The sequence below is a fragment of the Pelobates fuscus genome, chromosome 3 (genome assembly GCF_036172605.1).
Source record: "Pelobates fuscus isolate aPelFus1 chromosome 3, aPelFus1.pri, whole genome shotgun sequence".
NCBI lineage: Eukaryota > Metazoa > Chordata > Amphibia > Anura > Pelobatidae > Pelobates > Pelobates fuscus.
This window is the reverse complement of record NC_086319.1, coordinates 70,651,957-70,674,940: the sequence shown is the minus strand read 5'-3', so window position 1 is coordinate 70,674,940 and position 22,984 is coordinate 70,651,957. Positions and strand designations below refer to the sequence as shown.

The 22,984-nt window shown below is 38.5% G+C and overlaps 1 protein-coding gene across 3 annotated transcripts in view; it reads right to left on the bottom strand.

The window, feature by feature from the left end:
- Positions 1 to 22,984, bottom strand: part of CDK17 (cyclin dependent kinase 17) — a 182,584-nt gene that overhangs the window by 5,737 nt on the left and 153,863 nt on the right. For all 3 annotated transcript variants that reach the window (XM_063447170.1, XM_063447168.1, XM_063447169.1), the window contains exons 9-15: positions 20,857 to 20,951; positions 17,622 to 17,684; positions 16,374 to 16,497; positions 10,898 to 11,018; positions 7,911 to 8,008; positions 6,188 to 6,293; positions 5,309 to 5,351 (exon numbers count right to left, since the gene is read on the bottom strand). In XM_063447170.1, the coding sequence (XP_063303240.1) occupies positions 5,309 to 5,351; positions 6,188 to 6,293; positions 7,911 to 8,008; positions 10,898 to 11,018; positions 16,374 to 16,497; positions 17,622 to 17,684; positions 20,857 to 20,951 (650 nt within the window). The remainder of the gene's footprint in view (positions 1 to 5,308; positions 5,352 to 6,187; positions 6,294 to 7,910; positions 8,009 to 10,897; positions 11,019 to 16,373; positions 16,498 to 17,621; positions 17,685 to 20,856; positions 20,952 to 22,984) is intronic.

Genomic DNA, 22,984 nt, shown 5'->3' with positions numbered 1-22,984 from the left:
AAAGCGGAGGGAAAGCCAGTACTGCCACTATACTAAGAAAAAAGGAATTTACGGTAAGTAAAATTACTGTTTTTCCCTTCGTATAGTGGCAGTACTTACAAGTGGGATATAGCAAGACCCCTGCAAACAACAAAGGGTGGGAACTCAGCAGGCCACAGCATGAAGCACCTTACGCCCAAAGCAGCTTCAGATGATGAGAATACGTCCAGCCTACAATGCTTGATAAAAGTATGTAAGGAAGACCAAGCAGCAGTTTTGCAGATGTCTTCAGGTGAGGCGGCTGCTCTTTCAGCCCAGGAGGTCGTCATAGCTCTAGAGGCACGAGCCTTGAAAGGGAAACTAAGGGGAATCCCTTTGGATTGATAAGCCAACCTGATTGTATACGTTAGCCATCAGGCCGAAGAGGGTCCTGAGACAGCACAACCCCTGTTAGTGCCATGAAAGAATACACATAGGTCTAAGGATCTAATCCCCGAGTCATCTGAAAACAGATTTTCAGGGATCTTCCAACATCTAGGAGATGTCACATTCTTTCTAGATCCGACGTAGGAAAATGATAAAACCCCGGTAGGACAATAGGTTGGTAATTGCAGCACCAGAAGAAACCTTAGGCAAAAAAGAAGGCTTGGTGTGCAGGACCACCTAGTCGCGATGAAAAAGGTGAATTCCGGAGAGAAAGAGAGAGCTCGGATCACACCTACTCAACTAGCAGAGGCGATAGGCACCCGGAAAACCGTCTTGAAGGTAAGAAACTTGATATGAACCTCCAGTAAATGTTCAAATGGTGGTTCACAAAGGGCTCGAAGCACCAGACAGATCCCAAGTAGGGAAAGGTACTACTTAGGAGGCCTCTTAAGCCTTATGGACTTAAGAAATCTTAGAAAAAGCAGGTTTGAGGCAAAGCCACGAACCAGGAAGTGATTTAGAGCTGAAATCTGGCCTTTGAGCGAAAACTCCCAGGCCGGCTTCAAACCCATCTTGCAAAAAAGAAAGACTTTCCGGGATAGAGGCTTTGGCCGGATCCAACCTCGAAGTGAACACCAGGTTCTGAACTTCATCCAAACTCTGAAATAGATTTACGAAGTGGACCAGCGGACAGAAGACAGCAACACATCACATAAAGGTCAGAGAGACCATGGCCTTGAAGGATCACCCTTGCAGCAACCATGCAGTCAGGTGAAAAATATCCAGAGTTTCCACGGGGAGAGTCACATTCTCCAATATTTGAGAAGAGACTGGAGATGCTAACGTGAGATTGTCAAGTTTTCCACTTCCGAAAACCAACTCCTGTTCGGCCAGAAGGGCAGGACTGCCAATTACTTGCCTTCTTCATCTTACTTATGAACAATCCGTGGTATAAGAGCGACAGGAGGGAAAACATAAGCCATGTCGAAGGTCCAAGGTATCGATAGACCGTCTAGGACAACTGGGTACTCTCCTGAATGGAGAGAAGCAAAACATTGAACTTTCCTGTATCTCCTTGTGGCAAACAGGTCTATCTCCGGCCTGCCGAAGCGTGAACCCAGCGCCCAAAAAATTTAGCTTGACAGTGCCCAGTCTGCCTGAGACCAAAGTCTACGGCTGAGGCCGTCTGAACTAACTTTAGAGACCCTCTGACATGGATAGCTGATATAGCGAGAAGATTCGCTTGAGCCCAAGACATATGAGATAGCAGAGCTCTTGAAGAGCTTTTACCTTCGTGCCACCCTGGCGAAAAAAAAAACCACTGTAGTGGCGTCGTCCGACTGAATCCTCATAGCCTGATTTGTGATGGCTGAACGGAAGGAAACCAGTGCCTTCCAAACAGCATTAAACCCTGAAACTTCAGGAAGCGCCTGACTCCACTCCGTTCCAAGACCCTGACGGAACTGAGAAGCTAGATGGGCGCCCCAACCCATCTGGGAGGCATATGTGGATATCATAAACCATTGTTTCTGAGCAAACGATAGGCCCTTTGAGATTTTGCTTCTGTGTTTCCACCAGTTCAGGAGTCCTTTCACCCTTTTGGATAGGTGGAAGGAGAGTCTAGATCTTCCTGTTTTCGTGTCCATTGGGAAAGGATGTCCGATTGCAATGGTTTTGCTTCTGCCTTTGCCCAGGCCACTGCTGGATTGCAGAAGCGAGGAGGCCTAGAACCTCATAGCATCTCTGATTGAACTTTAAAAATCCTCATTTGTTTCACTAATGGTAGAAAAAGAGAGAGGGACTGTGAATTTCCTCTAAGACCCAAGAACTCTAGACTTCGTGACGCAGTCAGCTTGGATTTTTCCAGGTTCAGGATCCAACCGTGATCTCTTAAAATCTTCATTGTAATCGTGAGATGAAGATTTAGCAGTTGTCTTTATTGGGCCTTCAGGAACCAAACGTCCAGGTATGGAACAAATCGAGATACCTTTCAGACGTAAAACCACTGCTATGGATGCCAGGATTTCCGTAAAAGCTCGAAGAGCTGAGGACAGGCCAAAGGGAAGAGTTTAAATGTAAATGGAGAATCCTTCGCTTTCTTGAAACAAGAATGCTTGGGCACTTCCGGATTTGAACCCGGGACCTCTCGCACCTGAAGCGAGAATCATACCACTAGACCAACAAGCCAGTGTTGCTAGAACCGCAAACCTGAGAACTTCCGGTTAGATTCTGAAACCGGTACCTGGAGATAAGCATATTTAAACCAACTCCGCCATGTAATCTCCCTTTGTAAAAATGTGTGTCAAAAGACAAAATACGTTCCATACGGAACTTCTGTCATGTAAGCAGGTGTTTACTAGATTCCATCTGGTATTTGAACCAGAAAAAAAGGCGTGAGTAAACTCCCTGAAATACTCAACGTTTGGGTACCTCTCTACCACATTTCTTAAAGAAGAAGAGAATTTGTTTACTCTTGATGGATAGCTTGACCGTAGGAAGGATGGACGTGGTTTCGATGAAACTTAATTCTGTAACCTTCTGAAATGGTTCTTGTAATTCACCTATGAAGCACTCTTTCCTAGTCTTGGGTGAAGAACCGAAGGCGTCCTCCCATCTTATGGCGTCAAAACTTCCCCTTTGTCATGCCTGTTGATTCCTGTCAAGACCACTGGCTGTTTAATTAAGGTACATAGTTGGACTCCCATACAAGTACTAACCAGGCCCGAGTCTGGATGGCTTCTGAGATCTGACGAGATCAGGGATTTTCAGGCTGGTATGGCCATAGGCCATCATGCTTTTGAAACCTGCAAAACCGCCCTGGTAACGAAAGGACCTCTGACCCTTGTACTGAAAACTTTAATATCCCTGGGTTCTTTAATCCAGAGGCAGGGCTTTCTTCGTATCAGACATCTGTCTAACAATGTCTTCCAAAGGAGTGCCAAAAAAAAAAAAAAAATTTTTGTTCCTTTCAAAGGGTAATGCACATAAGGGTGCTTTAGACGCAGAGTCAGCTGTCCATGTTCGTAGCCAAAGAGCTCTTCTGGCTACTGACGACAAACCCATAATCCTCGCTGATAAACAAAGAAAACTCATCTTTCAGTAGGAACAAGAGATGGGAAGGATCTGTATCAGATTTCCCATAATGTAATCTTCCAGGGCTTGTAGCCAAACGCTCTGAGCTCTGAGAACCGCTGAACCTGCAAATTCAGCTCTGCACTGATATCCTGCGGCCTGGAATATTCTACTATACGAAGTTTCGGCCCGTTCGTCCATTGGGTCTTTAAGCCCTGAGACTTCGCCAATGGGTATAGTGGTTTTCTTTGATAGCTGGTCAATCTGAACATCCACTTAGGAAGATCTTCCCATTTTTCTCCAGACTGTAGCTTGACTTGAACGTACGTCTTTCAAGATTCTTTCATTCTCTATGATGGAGATCCAAGATTTAAGGAGACATTGGGAAACCTTTAACCTTACCCTTGGTAGGTTCAGTTTCTTGTACCGCCGTCGTCACTTCTTTAATAAATTTCTTCAGCTCTTCTGGTGGCAACCCCTCCTCCACACTTGAAGTCAGGCTGGAAATATCCGAAGGCGAAGAGACGTCAGACACAGAAGGAGATCTATTCCTCCTACGCTGTGTGGGCAGTTTCTCCCGAATAGCTTCAAATGTCTGGGACAAATATTCCTGAAACCAGCCCAGGAAGGATGCCATATCAGTCTGCTCGGCTTTTACTAGCCGATCCGTTGCGCACTGATTGCATGTATTTTTGCGACATCCGTCAGGTAGAGGTAATGCACATTCCAGACAACATAAGTGCTTAGATTTACTTGTGGTGTTTGGAACAGAAGTTGACATCTTGTCTATATCTGTCTTATCTGGAGACATAGGACTTATTCTAGAAGCATGCATAAAAACAAAAGGTGAAAAAAAGGAGAGTTCAATAGTTAAACCTCACCTCAAATCACCTAAGATCCGTGTAGGAGGGCAGGTGACACGGAGAACCAGAACTGTACACCCACCCTTGGGGTCAGGAAGGTCCTGCACAGCCATGTATCCAAATTTTAAATTTGGCGCCAAACACCGTTTCGCGCATGCTCAGTAGCGTGATTCTGTGTTTGGTGGAACGCAAAGCCTCCCGGGCGTGCGTTCCACCGCTGTGCGCATGCGTAATGAGCAATGAAGGAGAACCGCCTGGGAACTCCGTCAGAAAAAACCACAAAAGACAGTACCCGGTCACGTTCCGTAACGCGAACCCGGAAGTACTGTTGCCGCTCAGTTCCCGCCCGGGAAACTATCGGGCACTCACCTCCCGGTCAGCAACCTGTGCTGAACGCACCAAATCTCCACCTGCACTGTGGGGGAACCTGTCCGTCCCGTTGCCGGGACAAGAAGAACTGGTGAGTGTCTCTGAGTTACAGCTTATATGGAGGCAGCAGGCGGAGCACAGCATTTAAATTCTAAAGAAGGGGGAGCTTCTTGTCCAGGATCCTAAGGAACATCCCACTTGTAAGTACTGCCACTATACGAAGGGAAAATACTGGTGGTGTTTAACCTGACACTTTTCAACACTTTGCTAACTATCCTCCTATGTCTTGGTCTGGTTCTAACAATGTCACGGGCCAGATTTCACGATAAACCATTTCCCCTGAATTTATATTAACTCCCCGGTCTGTGGACTTTAGAAAGGTGTGGCCAACACGCATCTCCCAATATTCTTTTCCAACATATGGCACCAACAAGCATAAAATCAAGGAATGTGTAGTTTGAGTTTCCAGCTGGAACGTGTTTGGATTCTAGCCATATGTTACCATGTATTTCTTGTAAAGTGTTATAAGATCTGGCTAACCACCTTACTGCCCACTACGTATTCTATATAGAACATACTGAATGAGCTGCATTTCTTACCTGAAGAAACCGTGTCAATAACTCTATCCCTTCAGAATCTAACCTGAAAGAATAGACATGAACATGATTGGAATGCAGAATATAAACAAACTGAACACCTACAAGTCAAGTGCATTCATTTCAAGTGCTGTATGTCAGAGTACTTTAAAATGGCAAAACAGTTTGCACATGAATTGGGCTGAATGAAGGTAAAAAATAAAGCGTTCATCGATGACAACTGTGGCGACATTTACATTCATTTAAAACTGAGAGCCATGAATGGCAGGACGTTAAAGGGACACGCTTAACAACCTAGCCACTACCGCTAACTGCAGTTGGTTATGTTGCCAAATTAATTAACATGGTATCCTCTAGTTTTACCCTCAGCTTATTCAGCAGTTCCAGTCATATCTGTTAATTGGATTTGCAGCTGCAAGCTGAATTATATTATCTCATAAAACTCTAGACCATTGGGAAAAGGGCTAAGAAAATATGAAAAAATTAAAAGATCAGAGTTAGATGTTCCTGATTGGTGAAGCCTCTTTGTGGTCAGGGATGTTCTGTGTGCTGCTCACACATACCTGTGCACCAGGAATAGCTTTATGAGCCAAAAGTTAGTATTTTATTTGTTTCCACGTATTTTCTTGCATATATCTCAATGTATTTTTATATAATGCATTAAAAATGGGGCTCACTTTCAGCTTGGAGTGTTCCTTTAAGACCATTTGCTATTTAAACACCTTGAATCTGACTTATGTTAACATCATCCCCACTACACACCATAAACACTGGAACAACTCCACAGCCTGTTAGAAAAGAAAAGGATGTATGAAAAAAGATGGCAAAGTGAGGATATCCATAAAGACCTAAAAGCACAGAGAATCAGAGGTCGGTCAATACCTGGGTGCGTGATTGATTAGCGGCTGCATTTTGTACTTGGGAAAGTTATAATTTCGGAATTCGTCATTTGAAGTAATTCCTGCCCAGGTATCTTCAGTTGGAGTGCCTGAAAATAATAAAAAAAAATAAAAATCATGCAAGTGAATAAAAATGAATGCATTTAAAGTGGGTTAGTAGGTTACCAACAGAGGTGGGAGGGAAGGTACCACCAAACCGTGTCGTTTTATGTGGCCGTGAACATTTTTTTCGGAGCTGGGGGTGGTCTCATAGTACAAGGTATAAAACAGTAATTATTGTTAAACACATCTGTGTACAGATGCCAGACTATGAATGGTTTGCAGCAATTTATGTGTCAAAGAACTCACACCCATTACAGGTTCTCTATATCACCAAGTTACAAAGTCAGGAAGATATTTTATTAATGTCATGAATTTTGCCAGCAATGATTGACTGGAAGACCATGGCTATCAAATAAAAACAGAAACAAGAGTAAGCGCTAAATAACCAATAGGCAGCAACCCTATAAGGGAATCCCTCAAGCACCCTTAAATAGATAACGAAAAAAAGAAGTAAGAAGAAGGGTTGCGCCAGAGAGAGTCAATATATAAACAATAAATAGTCCGAAAAAAAAAAAAAAAAAAAAAAAGAGTCTTATCTAAAAGTGGTCTTGTGGAAGACGCAGAGTCTGTAGGTGTTTGGTCAGAAACGGATATCCTCGTTGTTCTTCTTTCTCCATATTGATAAAGCCGTATTGGCGAAACGCGTTTGTGGATATTTTACTGTGTATTTTAATATATTAAAGATTATTTGGTCACTTTTTATTGGTGCCATCTATCTTTTTAAATACACTGAATATTGTTTGTTACCTGGCATTACCCTGGACTCCAAGTAATCCGAGGTGGGGATAATACCACCAGCGCTATTTCCAAGGAGCAGTTGGCCTGCTCCGCTCTTGTGAGTGCCATTTTATACATATTTTACTCTTGTATTTTATCCAGTGAGCACTATTGGTGGTCTCCTTTTTATATTTGAGCTTCGAATACACCATTGACGGAGGAAATTTCCCCTATATCCCATAAGCGGGGATTGTACCGCTGTATGCCTTCTACACTAGAGCGAGTTATAGCTCTTGTACATGTGAGTTTTATACCAGCTTTTAAGATTTTTTATTTCCTTATTAGACTTATTGCACTATTCTTGTTCTCTATTTTCTCTATTCCCTACATACGAGTGAATTTACAAGAAGGAGAACAACGAGGATATCCGTTTCTGACCAAACACCTACAGACTCTGCGTCTCCCACAAGACCACTTTTAGATAAGACTCTTTTTTTATTCGGACTATTTATTGTTTATATATTGACTCACTCTGGCGCAGCACTTCTTCTTACTTCTTTTTCATGGCTAACAAATGCCCAATCTATAAGTGACAGACAAGTTTCACTGGATCTGTATGTACATGGTGGAGTTGACACTCTTACATTACCTCCATGTTAGAAGAGGGGCCAGGCTATAATAAGCTGTAGGAGTTAAGCTGCCTAGAATGGCACATTAGGGTATTTTGTTAATTTGCCTACTTCTTTGTAAATAATTGTAACAGTGGCTGGAGGTCTGTATAAATGGTTTAATAAGTAAAATCTGAATGAAAATTTGTAGCAAACCAGGAATGCAATAAAAAAAATAATATTTTTTTTTTTACTTCTTATACGGACCGTGTTATTTACCTAAAAGTCTAAATATTAAGTGAAGCTCATCTTCCACCGTGGAACCAGGAAACAGAGGTCTTCCTGAGGCCATTTCAAAAAATATACAACCAACACCCCTTGGGAGAGAAAGAGAGTGAGTTTAAATACATCATCCATCAGGAGAATAACAAGTCACTTTATAAACAATAGTTTTTTCTTAATGAGTTGTAAAATCTCTTAAGATTAAGTGTCTGTTTAGAAGGAATAAGAGTGATAAATTAGATCAGTAGTAACATAGAATGTGACGGCAGATAAGAACCATTCGGCCCATCTAGTCTGCCCAGTTTTCTAAATACTTTCATTAGTCCCTGACCTTATCTTATAGTTAGGATAGCCTTATGCCTATCCCACGCATGCTTAAACTCATTCACGGTGTCTCTACCACTTCAGCTGGAAGGCTATTCCATGCATCCACTACCCTCTCAGTAAAGTAATACTTCCTGATATTATTTTTAAACCTTTGTCCCTCTAATTTAAGACTACGTCCTCTTGTTGTGGTAGTTTTTCTTCTTTTAAATATAGTCTCCTCCTTTACTGTGTTGATTCCCTTCATGTAATTAAATGTTTTTATCATATCCCCCCCTGTCTCGTCTTTCCTCCAAGCTATACATGTTAAGATCCTTTAACCTTTCCTGATAAGTTTTATCCTGTAATCCATGGACCAGTTTAGTAGCCCTTCTCTGAACTCTCTCTAAGGTATCAATATCCTTCTGAAGATACGGTCTCCAGTACTGCGTACAATACTCCAAGTGAGGTCTCACCAGTGTTCTGTACAATGGCATGAGCACTTCCCTCTTTCTACTGCTAATACCTCTCCCTATACAACCAAGCATTCTGCTAGCATTTCCTGCTGCTCTATTACATTGTCTGCCTACCTTTAAGTCATCAGAAATAATCACCCCTAAATCCCTTTCCTCAGATGTTGAGGTTAGGACTCTATCAAATATTCTGTACTCTGCCCTTGGGTTTTTACGTCCAAGATGCATTATCTTGCACTTATTCACATTAAATGTCAGTTGCCACAACTCTTACCATTTTTCTAGTTTTCCTAAATCATTAGCCATTTGGCTTATCCCTCCTGGAACATCAACCCTGTTACATATCTTAGTATCAGCAAAAAGACATACCTTACCATCAAGACCTTCTGCAATATCACTAATAAAAATATTAAAGAGAATGGGTCCAAGTACAGATCCCTGAGGTACCCCACTGGTGACAAGACAAAACACCACACAAAGCAAACTATAAATGTCCCAATTGAGATAGCTGGAAAAGACCTCTAGTAGAGTCTATTCAACTATATTTTGCTTTATTTACAGGACCGACACAAACAATTTTCTTTTTTCACCATTTAGATTAGAAAGTTGTATTTGATACCTTGGATATCTGTATTTTTTTTAATTTTTTTTGGAGACGTGATGAAACACAGAAAATGTAGTGCCTGTTGGATCAGGAGGCACATGTTCTAGTAACATTTCAAACAGTTATCGGTGCCTAAGCACTGTATTTTAGAAACATACATAAGCATTCCATTTCACAGAGTAACCACAAGATGTCACTGTGGTTTCGAGTCACCCTCAAGTTCCTTCCTTCCTCCTGTGACCACGTATCATATCATGCCTGATGGTATTTTCCCATACATAATACAAGAGAGATACGCAGACAGAGCAATGCTGCCTGAACATGCTTTATATCACAATGCTAAAGAAATATATCCTCTGCATTTATTTTCCGAGTATTCTAGGGTTTGAATACTATAAGCAAGTTAAGGGGAAACTGTTTTAGCCCTGATAATGGGGGGGGGGGGAGAGAATTACTGTCTTATGTGCTATGACCAATGTGTCTATATTTTTTATCTTAACCCCTTAACGACCAATGCTCTTCTGAGACGTTAAGCATTTATGACCAAGGCCTTTTTTGGCACTTTGGCAATGCGTTCATTCTACTACAATTTCATCCTGTTTAAGTGCACCCATACATGGAATATACATAATTTTTTTTAAAGCAGAATTATGGCTTTCTTTTGATAATCTATATTTAGAAATAACACAATACTACATATTAATAAAATATAAATAAATGAAAAAACAAAAAACAGTGCAGCTACAGAAAACAAACTCAAAACAGATTCACTCATTAGTTATTTAATTAGTAACTAGTTATTTTTTTATTTTACAAATATTGCAAGGTGTGAATTACAGTTTTAAAGTAAAAATATTGCAAAATTTGGCATGCTGAGATACAACTTTTATACTAGTCAAATAAAAGTATGTATTTGTACTAAGTACATCCCCCAGGATATTTAATAAGAGCATTTGAAGAGCAATTCATTTTTCATTTAACTAGGTTATCACAAACCTTGGTCCGAATCTAAAAAAGTTTGTGGCTTTTCACACGTGTTTTATTTTGAGAACATTAACAGACCACACATGTCCCGCTACGGTAACCACTGCATATTTGTATTCTGCTACTTTTCTTGAGTACAATGATACCCCACATGTATACATTTTCCCCTAATCTTACCCCTAATTTAACCCCAGGAGGATTCCCTCTAAGGACGTCAGTACTGACATCAGTTATGGGATTTGCCAGCTAATACAGTCCTGTGAGCACTCTGTACTGTGTAATGGCAGCATGGGAGGGAGATCCGATCTGAAAGGCTAAGCGTGATCGCCCAGTAATTGGATTTAAATAGATTTTAAGCGCTTTCTGCAGAACAGCACATATCCTATATGTCAGTCTGGGGCCACTAACTGTGGGCTCAGCTGACAGAGGGGAAGCTCATCTTTGCAAATATACCTGGGGCTTCTTGGTATCATTAAAGACTTGATCCAATTAATACTTTTAAAGCATGAGAGTCTGTGTGGTCGATAGACCATCATGTGATCCTTAAAGGGTTAATATAAAACATATGATCTTAAGGAAAACCATCATGTGTAAAAAACACTGTTAATTAAAATATTTACCACATGTCAATTTGCGTGGAGTATTCAGAAGACCCAAGCAATACGTCTGGTGGCCTGTACCATAATGTGACAACTTCGTTGGAGTAGGTTTTTGTGGGAACGGACTTTGCTCTGGCCAAACCTGAAATCAGAAAGCAATAATGTTTACCAAACCCTTTCAGAATAATTTGGTCTGGATTTAAAAACACAAAAAAAAAATCAAATAATAATAAAAAAAAAAAATCGAATGCAACAACGCAGCATGGAGCTTAGATCTTTTAATAAAACGCCCTTAACCGATATGTGCCCTCAAAGCACATTTACAGCTCTCACCAAGAAAAAACAACTGTGTGGACATCGGTGAGTCACGTGCTGACTCAATCATTTGGACTGACCTACCTTGGCTCAGAGAAAGTACAAGTAAAGATAGATTGCATTACTTCTGCCAGGTACATGGGGATGTTACCCAATATCCATGTTACCCTCTGCTTAACTATACGGGAAATGATTATTCCAGATTTAAAAATTTTAAAAAGTGAAGTAAGCTTGGTGCTAGAAAATTAAAAATTTGCGATAAAATTTTAAAGTTTAACCCCTTAAGGACCAAACTTCTGGAATGAAAGGGAATCATGACATGTCACACATGTCATGTGTCCTTAAGGGGTTAAAGTCATTTTTGAATTTTTTGTAGGAATGAAATGGTATCAGCAGTGTTTTGTTGAATGAAATACTGTAACAGCATACACAGTGGTTAAAATCTATTAATTTAGCAACTAGTTTGGAGAAGAAAAGGATAATATTTAACCCATTAATATGTGACCGTCATGGTACATGCAGCGTATGCTTATTTAAAAAAATCATATACAAATGTGCTATTAGAATTACTAGCAAATGTACAATTTTAAAGCTATTTCTTTTTAAACCAAAATCCCTCCCCATCATTCAATCATTTAAAAATGGATTGTACCAATCATGAAGGACTTAGCTCTACCAAATCTAAATGATTAGGACATTCCATGCCAATATAGGTCCCTAGGGAACAGATCGCCACTATGATGACAAGTGCAACATTTTGGTCTTTTAACAGGTAAAAAAAAAAAAAAAAGAATACAAAATTAACAGGTCAGTGTCACTTCTCCTGGAATATTAAAATATTGAGGTTTTTATTGATCTGAACTAAGAAAATTATCACAGTTTTGGCTTAGTCAGACAATCTTTGAATCACTGCAAAGTAACTGCGCAAGAACAGTATAAAGAAACATATAAATAGTAAGTACTACAAACGCAGCCACACTGATCATTTTATTTCAGAAACATAATATAAAAAAATAATACAAAAATAAAAAAAGGAGGTGCAGCAGGCATAATAGAACTGTTTTTGCAGTAATTACACTGTGCAAATCCACACTTAATTTACAGATTAACATGATTATAAATGACGTTAAATAAGCAGGACTTCCTCACACACACATATGGTAATAATGTATATTTCTGTAATTTGCTCCACTTGTCTACAATGGTTTTGATTTTGAACTCTTGTAAAGAGGGCAGCGCGGCATATAATAATCTTCATTCCAGCAAATCATTTTCAAACCCTGTCATTAGTATTATGCAACTGAAACTTCTTGACAGCAATTTAAAATTATCTATGTCGAGTCAAATGATCTGTACAAAGATCTGTGATCACAGTCCATTTCATCCTCATTGTTTAAAATCTAGCCACCCTCAAGCACTGTTGTACGTTAAAATGATGGTTTGCCCAAATGCTAATCTTTTGTGCGAGCTGTTGCTGCTGAATTTGAGACTATCCTAGATTAGAAGAACATAGAATCATGACCATGTCTCTCTGTAAGTGCAAGGCAATTAATCTACTATCCCACATTTGTAACGCTAACAGTGTACAATGTGCAGTCTTATGCACAGGCCTTGTCACTTCACATAAACCCTAAAACAGAATGTAAAGATGTTTTATATTACAGGACAACTGTCACCTCAAAACTATTTTTAAATATAATAATAATTTTATCACTTTTTGAAAGGAAAATTGTTTTTGTTTTTTTGAAAGAATGATATGCATCTGCATCGCAATCCCACATTAATAAACTCAACACATTGTAGAACTCGTTCTGCCGATTTATGCTACAATGTAATTACAGGACCCACCATTGTGACATGCTAAAAGAACTAAACTGGCTGTCGCTGGAATCCAGACGCACCCTTCATCTTTCTAGCCTTGTGTTTAAGAGCTTTTCTGGGAAACTCCCACCGTACCTGAATGCAATGCTTTTCCCAGCTGTTCCCACTTCCTATAACCTCCGATCCAGTACCAACACTTTACTTAGTCTACCTCAATACAAAAAGAAAGCAGCCTGATCCTCCTCCTACAGAGCACCACAATTGTGGAACGACCTCCCGCACAATTTAAAATCTTCCCCAAGCCTAAAGTCCTTTAGGAGATCCCTCTCTACATACCTCAAAACAGAATGCACCTGTCGTGGTTGATTATATACCTATTTCCTACCTGTTCTATGTAAAATTTTGTATTTGTTGTGTATTAATATTGTTTTTGTATTTTATTGTACCCTAATTGTAACAATGCAATGATTTGTTGACCCAGGACATACTTGAAAACGAGAGAAATCTCAATGCATCTTTCCTGGTAAAATATTTTATAAATAAATAATATAAATAGATTTAAAAATTAGAAATACTCATCCCTACCTTTAGTATATAACAGGATCCTTAGCATATGCATATGTTAAGGATCCTGTTATATACTAAAGGTAGGGTCAGGAATACACGTTTGTGTTCCTGACCCTATAGTGGATCCTTTAAAAAGACCATAGAGGCGGTTTTCAAACACTCTCTGACACACACACACACATACATACATACATACATACATACATACATACATATATATATATATATATATATATATAAAGAAATGATATAAATACATTTAAAAATTAGAAATACTCATCCCTACCTTTAGTATATAACAGGATCTTTAGCATATGCATAGCTGTTAGAGATCCTTCCTGGGTCATGGCTGCCTAAAATGCATCCAAACATTCAGTATCTCCTCCCTCTCCATGCAGACACTGAACTTTCCTCATAGAGATGCATTGATTCAATTCATCTCTATGAGGAGATGCCGATTGGCCAGGGCTGTGTTTGAATCATGCTGGCTCTTCCCCTGACCTGCCTCCTTGTCAGTCTCTGCCAATCCTATGGAGAAGCACTGATTGGATCAACCTACCACTTCTGATGATGTTAGCCGACTGCTTGTTTTTCCTGAGGCAAACTGCATGCAGATCTACAGCTTCAGGCTTGAATACAGTAAGATGTTGCTATATTTATGGAGGCATGAAGGGCCCAGGGGGGCTATATGGTGGTTTTAACACTATAGGGTCAGGATTGTGATCCTTTTAAAAGACCATAGAGGCTATCTCTAGGGAAGACCATATAGACTGTTTTCAAACACTCTCTGACACATATATATAAAGAAATTATATAAATACATTTAAAAATTAGAAATACTCATCCCTACCTTTAGTATATAACAGGATCCTTAGCATATGTATATATATATATATATATATATATATATATATATATATATATATATATATATATATATATATATATACACTCATAAATGAAAAAAATCAAAATGCACTCACAGGTCTTCAAATTAGTGGACAAAAAAAAAAGTGTACAAAAATCAATCGACGTTTCGACCCTGCCGGGTCTTTTTCAAGATCATAGAGTACATGACAGTACTGTGTTTATATATCAAATACAAATCTAAAAGAAAGTGCACTTACCCAATGGTGAAGTGAGGAGGAGTGAGTCTGTCCGTTACAACCCGGAAGTGATTGGAAGCCGTATAGGACGTCACGTTTATATATATAAATATATATATATACATATAGGAATGGCCAGTGAAGTTATCACTAGGTTGTAATGTAAACACTGAAAATACAGTGTTTACAGCAAAAAGCCTGAAGGTAATGATTCTACTCACCAGAACAAATTCAATAAGCTGTAGTTGTTCTGGTGACTATATTGTCCCTTTAACATTATAGGGTCAGGTATACAGGTTTGTGTTCCTGACCCTATAGTGTTGCTTTAATATAAAATATCTTTAATTTTTTTTTTAGGGTTTATGTCAAGGCCTGTCATACTTTTAGATCTTTATCAATACATATTTGTTGTTTTTTTACTATACTTATAATTGGTTCTATTGTGTGCTCCCCAGTAATATCACCCACAATCTGGTCTACAGTTTACCTATATCCTGAGATAAAGTCAGTGAGGTGGTTCAAACATTCTTTAATCTGGTCCCAGGTGATCAGCAGCTGATCAACAGCTTAAAAAAGTCTGAAGGATTTTTCAGAAATATGTTCATGCTGTCATAGCATGTTCCACCTCATCCACAGTGTGTTCTAAAGGATTTATACATGGGGACTGTGCAGCCCATTGGAGTTTATTTAATTCCAAGACATATCCATGGAACGTCTATGAGATCAGGAGTGCTTTGTAACATGGCTTGTTATCCAGCTCAAATAATCAGTTGAAACATGGAGGACAGGGGAAAAAAATATGTTTAGGAATGCTATGGTAGGCAAACAATGCTCAACCACCATGAAATAAAACATTTCCTCACACCAGACATTGAGGTCTGTCAATCTCCAGGTGTCCAGTTTTGGAAATCATGTACCCACAGTAGCGTCCGTTTCCTAATCTTAGATAGAATGGAGCTTGGTCTTATACTGTTTCTGCAGTAGGCCATTTACTTTGGCAGTTTGATGTATCATGTATGTAGAAATGCCCTTCTGTGTAGCCATGTTGTAAAGAGTTATTTGAGTATTTGCTTATGCGTGTCCTCCCAACCCAATCTCCAATGACTTATCTCAACAGAACTGCCACTCACTGGAAGCTTTCTGTGTATCATAGCATTCTCAGTAAACGCCAAGAGACTTTGTGATATCAAAATCCGAAAAGGACAGCTGTTTATTGATGCTGGAACCAACAATAGAATGCAGAGGAGCACACACCGTAAGTTCCTCCTCCATTGAGACTTTTAGCCAAAACATTGGAAGTTTGTTTTGGTATCCTTTAACACACTTGCTGGTTGTACAGTCATTCATGACTGGTATGTATCCTATTGTTATTGGTCTATTAATATAGTTGTTGTTTCTGCCAGAATTTGTGTTGCTAGGTTTATTTATTCTATGACTTGGGTGTGACCTACCATACCCTTTCAAATCATCATTTATATTATATGTGTTTGTAGACTTTTTGCATGGGATGTAAGATTTTGTTTTGGATCACTTATGTATATTTGTATGCAGTAGTTTCATACTTATTATATAACGATTACATGGATTTTATAGAGTCTGTTCCCCTGTATTGTATTCATTGTCAGTTTACGTATGGACCCTGGCACATATACAGAAAATTACATAAAGCTAAAATCGCTTTCACATACCAAAATCAGCTAATTTTAATTCCCCTTTTTCATTGATGAGCAGGTTTTGTGGTTTCAAGTCCCTGTGAAGCACTTTTCGTTTGTGACAGTACGCCAGGCCTCGTAGAATTTGGTACAAAAATATCTGGAACAAACAAAACATTATATACACATACACTAACATAATAACGACACGCACATCTATCAGTGCTTCTGTCAACTCACGGCAGCATGTCCAGCCTTCAATGCTTTAAAATCATTTATCTTAGCCAAAATAACTAGACATAATTTGTTAATTAGTAACTGTGCTATTCAACACTCCCCATACAATCCTCTTTCAAAGATGTTTTTATACTTATGTTTGTGTTCGGAGACAGACAGGCACAAAAAACAAACACGCATGCATTATCAGACAGATTCACTTTCCTTAAGGCTGTTCATTTTAATCTTTCAATATAAAGCAGTTAATGAACTAAAAATGCCGTAAACAATACCTCTCATTTTGAATACGGCTCTGCAAACAAGATATTACTAAATGAATACACAATGTTGCTTCCAAAGCACTCTGCGTTAAGTGCCAGGAAGTTCAACAAAGACATTATTTATATGTTAAAGAAACACTATAGTCACCAGAACAACTACAGCTTAAAGTGTTGTTCTGGTGAGTATAAAAGCTGCCTTCAAGCATTTTAATATTTCTTCAGAGAAAAGGCAGTGTTTACATTGCCCCTAGGGACACCTTCAAGCGGCCACTCCTTAGATGGGCACTGGAGGGGCCTCCTGGCTCAGGGCTTAACAGTAAGCAGTCCTGCCGTTAAGCGTCCCCACACTCTGCATGGAGACGCTGAATTTTCCTCATAGAGATGCATTGATTCAATGCATCTCTATGAGGAGGTCCTGATTGGCCACGATGGCATTTGGCCTCGCCCCCGTGCCGATTTTAGCCAATCCAATGCTTTCCCTATGGGAAGCATTGGATTGACTAAAAAGCACCCATTTTAAAGATGTAACAAAGTGGGCGGAGCCAGCGCCGGCGGACCCGCACGTCACTGGAAATAAGGTGAGTTTTAAACTTTTATTGGGGGCCTAAGGGGGGGCACAAACCACCTAAATGGTGGGTTTAGCACTATAGGGTCGGGAATACAGGTTTGTGTTCCTGACCCTATAGTGATTCTTTAAGTAGTGGGGATTCCAAGTGCATTGATCAGGTTTTAACCCTGGCTGCTTGCTCTTTAATGCAACACACATTTTTATCAGCTAAATACATACCTTTACATTGTGTATGCTCATAATATTGCCGCAATCATCCATATACTGTTTCAAATCTTTGTCCTAAAGAAAAAAAAAAAATTAACAACTGTGTACACTAGGTGCTTTTCACATGAAAATCTTATTTTCTCTAAACAGCCTTCTATCAAAAGATTTAATTTAACATTGGATACCAAATAATACTTTGCTCACCTGAGCAAAACACCCCAAGTGTTAAATTGATTCCTCTACAGTAAAAAAACTGTGCTAACCTCTTGGTTTCCAGCCGTTGATGGAACACTGTATGACAAGCTGTACGCAAACAAGGTCTGTTGGCAATGAAGCTAACTTTTGGCACTCTGAATGTTGGGAAATGATGGCCTCGATAGAATATTTTTGGATAAGCTTTTCAAATGATATAATATTAATTGATAAACTTTTAAAAAATTTTACTTTTTAAAAAGTCCCAGACTTTAATCTTGAATTTTGTCGATGAACCATTTGAAAAATGTATCCAAAAATATTAAATTGAAGTGGAGGGCTATGTTAAAAAGCAGGCTGTCAATCACGGGAAAACTGCTCACAAGAGCTAGAGAGACAAAGATTAGCCATCACTCATCTGCTGTAATGAACTGTGAAGCATTCATGTGGACAGACTTCAGGGTTAATGTGACATAGTTAAACCAAAGACTTAAAGTCAAGTCATCTGAAGTGACACTATTTCTGGGACCAATACATTAGTGACACATTGTATTTGCACCTGGGAACTAACAGGATTTGACCCTGGAGTAGCACATTCAAAGGGGAACACAGCCTCCGGGATATTCCTTTAAAAGTAGGCGGCCGAACCTCAAAAAAGTTGTTTTTCTTATAATCACAGAATGCGTAACATTGCTCAGTGAATACCGGTGGCACATCTAAGGATTTGCTCATGTTGGCATTTTTGTGAGGAAGGTTTATCACAAGGGATAGAATTTTCATAATTTGCTATTAGACCAGTGGTTCACAACCCTGTCCTCAAGTACCCCCTAACAGTGCAGGATTTAAAGGATTACCCTGTTGTGTCTAAGATGTTTTTAGAAAGAAAAAAATATATGTAAATATCACTTCAGACACAACAGGGTGATCCCTAAATCCTGGACTGGTAGGGGTTACTTGTGGATTGGGTTGGGAACCCCTGTATTAGAGGATTCAAAATGTGAGGGATCTCAGAGTTAACGGATTTACAATGTTTCCACGTATGATCACATTGCACAACTCTTTGTTAATGAAAGAGTCAAAAAGACTGGGGCAGAACTAAGAATTGACACACAAAACATAGTAATATGAATACTTTGGTCAGGAATCAAGTATATTGTAGGGCAGAGCAAAACTGTGGTAGGAGTTCAGAAGATTTCAGTAAAAAACAACTCTCCCACTGGGCTAGCAATAAGGATTTGTAAGGGGTGCAGGAGAGTGCAAACCCCAGAGTCCCCATGGAATCTGGAATCTCTGCATCTCCTCTTCTCAGTTGGTCTAGACAGAAGGACGTGATCATTTTCAGCACCATGTGACATTACCCTCTCTTTCACAGCAATAGTGTGTAATTGCTCATTTTAGTACAAGACAAAGTAGGGAAGGGTGTGCTTTGCTGCCTGGGCTGCAGTTCTCTGGCTTCTTATAAACCACCAATGATCTAGTACTTCTCCAACCTCAAACAGAAGTACTGGAGCACCAAAACATTTTACAACACTGATATGACCTAAATTTTAAACAGAGCTGCCAATGGTGCCGCAAGTGTTAAAAAGGATGCATTTCACACTTTTCTCTAGTCAGCCGTATAAGACGTGATTAGTGCTTGAAACTATTCAAATTAACTGCAATTAAATAGCACATTTACAGCAATTAATCTCAGAGAATGCTAGATTACAATAATTCCAGAGTGTAATATTTTAATATAACAAAATTGATGAGGTGTGGTTTTAAACATGTTCTCTGCTTACTATCCAGGTTCACTAAAACATACATTTATTGGTGTTTTGCAACAGACTCCGAGTCCTCTATATTGTGCAATTGATAGCATGTATCCTATTTACATTTACAGATTTCTCATCACATATAGTGTAGCCATTACAGTGAGTTTTACTGCCCCAAATTTAGGTTATGCCTCATACACATCAAAAGTTAGACAGAGGGACCTTAAAAAAGACGATTTATTGGCAGACATAAAATAGAGGTCTGATCCAAATGAAAATCGAACTCGCTTCATAGCCTTAAAACTTTTTTTTTTTTAAACAACGATGATAACCTAGTCATATTTCATTATTATTCAAACTAAATATATTAGAGCAGTTGCATGGATAATTTTCTATATATCCCTTTTCAGTGCATCTCCTGGCTTACACTCTCTCAGCCTAAGCTGCCATTTTTAAAGTATGTCTCTATAACACAAACACTGCTTCTCTGAACAAAAACCATGTTGGAATCAAGAGCTAAAAAATGTCAGAAATCCTTGAGGCAACTGGCAAGCAAAAACACGCTCTGAGCCAGTTGAAACACTCAAATTCCACATGTGTTTGCTAGGAAACGTGGTGATTCTGAAGTGGAAAAAATAAAAAATAAACAAATAAAAACAACTTAAAGATGACCTCCCTTAAAGGGAAAGGTAAACTAGGAGTTGAAATAGAATAAGGTATTTACTTACATGTATGACTTAAAACCGAATATGTATAACAAGAGGCCATATTACATGTAATCTAATTATTTGCAATAATATGTCAATTGTACATGGATATAAAAAGCATACCTCTTCTTTAAAGGGGAACTCTCACTTTCCATTAATATTAATATTCTGTTTACTTATCCCCTATATTGAAAAAAATATGGTTTTGTAAAGTCTTAAAAAACAAAAACAAAAAAAACTAAATATAGAAATACACACATCTATCATGGAACTGGCTGCCTCCATCTTGGCTCCCTGTCCATCATAGTTCTAAATGTTACCATTTTCAGCCACTGAACATAATTAGTAGTACAAGAAAAACGTAAACAATATTTCTTTACTCCTCCTCATTTGCATTGTGTGCCCTGGTTGTGCCTTGACTGAATTGGACTGTGATGTCACAGAAAATGGAGGATCACAGGTAAGAAGAAAGCTTAACACACGTCAGTGGTGATTTCAATTATTTTATTCAGTGGTGAAATGTCTACATAAGTGCCAGTTGTTCTTTAACCAATTTCCCTTAAATATAACAAAATACTTAGCTTTTGTACATACCAGATATTCAAACACAAGTGTCAACGATTTGTCCGTGTGCACAATGTCATGCAAAGTGACAATATTAGCATGCTTCAGGTCCTTTAGTAAGGATACTGCAGAAGACCAAATAACACAAATTAATCTGTGACAGTACATTTATTTACAGTGAACAGTAATCACATTACAATTTCACAGTTCCTTAAATTAAGCACCTAATCCAGATTATTTCCCCAGTGATTTATCCCAGTCAGGGGTAGATACTGGAAATAATAAAAGTAAACAGATGCTACACTCTGACTCTTTTGTTAACCCCAAAAGGACCAAAAGTATATGATGCCATAGTAAATTGGGTCTGGAAGAGGACACGCTATGTTTATATAATTTGACTTACAAATTTTAAACTGATTTACAAAGTTTAATCATTTTCAAACTGGAGTAATTTCAGATTAACCGCTCACAAAATCTATTCACAGATCTTAAAAAAGTTGGAAAATTAAAATCCATCATAAAGAGGTTACATTTTACAAAAGCATTCCTCAGTGAGAACACCTCGTATAGCACGTTATGACTGGTCCTGGAGGGGTTAATAAGAGGGATCATAAACTGACAATTTTAGCAGTGACTAAGCAGAGATCAAATATAATTAAAACTCAAGAACTGTTTACTGTGCAAATGCCAAAGCTTGTAAAAGTGAAACCTGCACGTGACCTTTTTCCTTATTTCAGCTGTGTTCATGAAATAACAGGATTTGTGTTCCCTATCCATTTAGGGATCGACCGATATTGATTTTTTAGAGCCGATAATCTGTGAACTTTCAGGCCGATAGCCGACAACTTACCGATACCAATATTCTGTACATTTACCAGTTAAAAAAAAAAAAAACTATTTCTACACAAATCTACTGTTAACTGAACATGTTTATTATTTTTATGCAAATCTTTTTTTTTATTAAGGTAAATGCACAAAATATACATGCCAGTCAGAATGGTTTATGAATATATGTGTGTGAAGTGACTGCAGTGTGTGTGTGTGTGTGTGTGTTTATATAATGAATGCAGTGTGTGTGTGTGTGTGTGTTTATATAATGAATGCAGTGTGTGTGTGTGTGTGTGTTTATATAATGAATGCAGTGTGTGTGTGTGTTTATATAATGAATGCAGTGTGTGTGTGTGTGTTTATATAATGAATGCAGTGTGTGTGTGTGTGTTTATATAATGAATGCAGTGTGTGTGTGTGTGTTTATATAATGAATGCAGTGTGTGTGTGTGTGTTTATATAATGAATGCAGTGTGTGTGTGTGTGTGTTTATATAATGAATGCAGTGTGTGTGTGTGTGTGTTTATATAATGAATGCAGTGTGTGTGTGTGTGTGTTTATATAATGAATGCAGTGTGTGTGTGTGTGTTTATATAATGAATGCAGTGTGTGTGTGTGTTTATATAATGAATGCAGTGTGTGTGTGTGTGTGTTTATATAATGAATGCAGTGTGTGTGTGTGTGTGTTTATATAATGAATGCAGTGTGTGTGTGTGTGTGTTTATATAATGAATGCAGTGTGTGTGTGTGTGTGTTTATATAATGAATGCAGTGTGTGTGTGTGTGTGTTTATATAATGAATGCAGTGTGTGTGTGTGTGTGTTTATATAATGAATGCAGTGTGTGTGTGTGTGTGTTTATATAATGAATGCAGTGTGTGTGTGTTTATATAATGAATGCAGTGTGTGTGTTTATATAATGAATGCAGTGTGTGTGTTTATATAATGAATGCAATGTGTGTGTTTATATAATAAATGCAATGTGTGTGTTTATATAATGAATGCAGTGTGTGTGTGTGTGTTTATATAATAAATGCAATGTGTGTGTGTGTGTTTATATAATGAATGCAGTGTGTGTGTGTGTGTTTATATAATGAATGCAGTGTGTGTGTGTGTGTTTATATAATGAATGCAGTGTGTGTGTGTGTGTTTATATAATGAATGCAGTGTGTGTGTGTGTTTATATAATGAATGCAGTGTGTGTGTGTGTTTATATAATGAATGCAGTGTGTGTGTGTGTGTGTGTTTATATAATGAATGCAGTGTGTGTGTGTGTGTGTTTATATAATGAATGCAGTGTGTGTGTGTGTTTATATAATGAATGCAGTGTG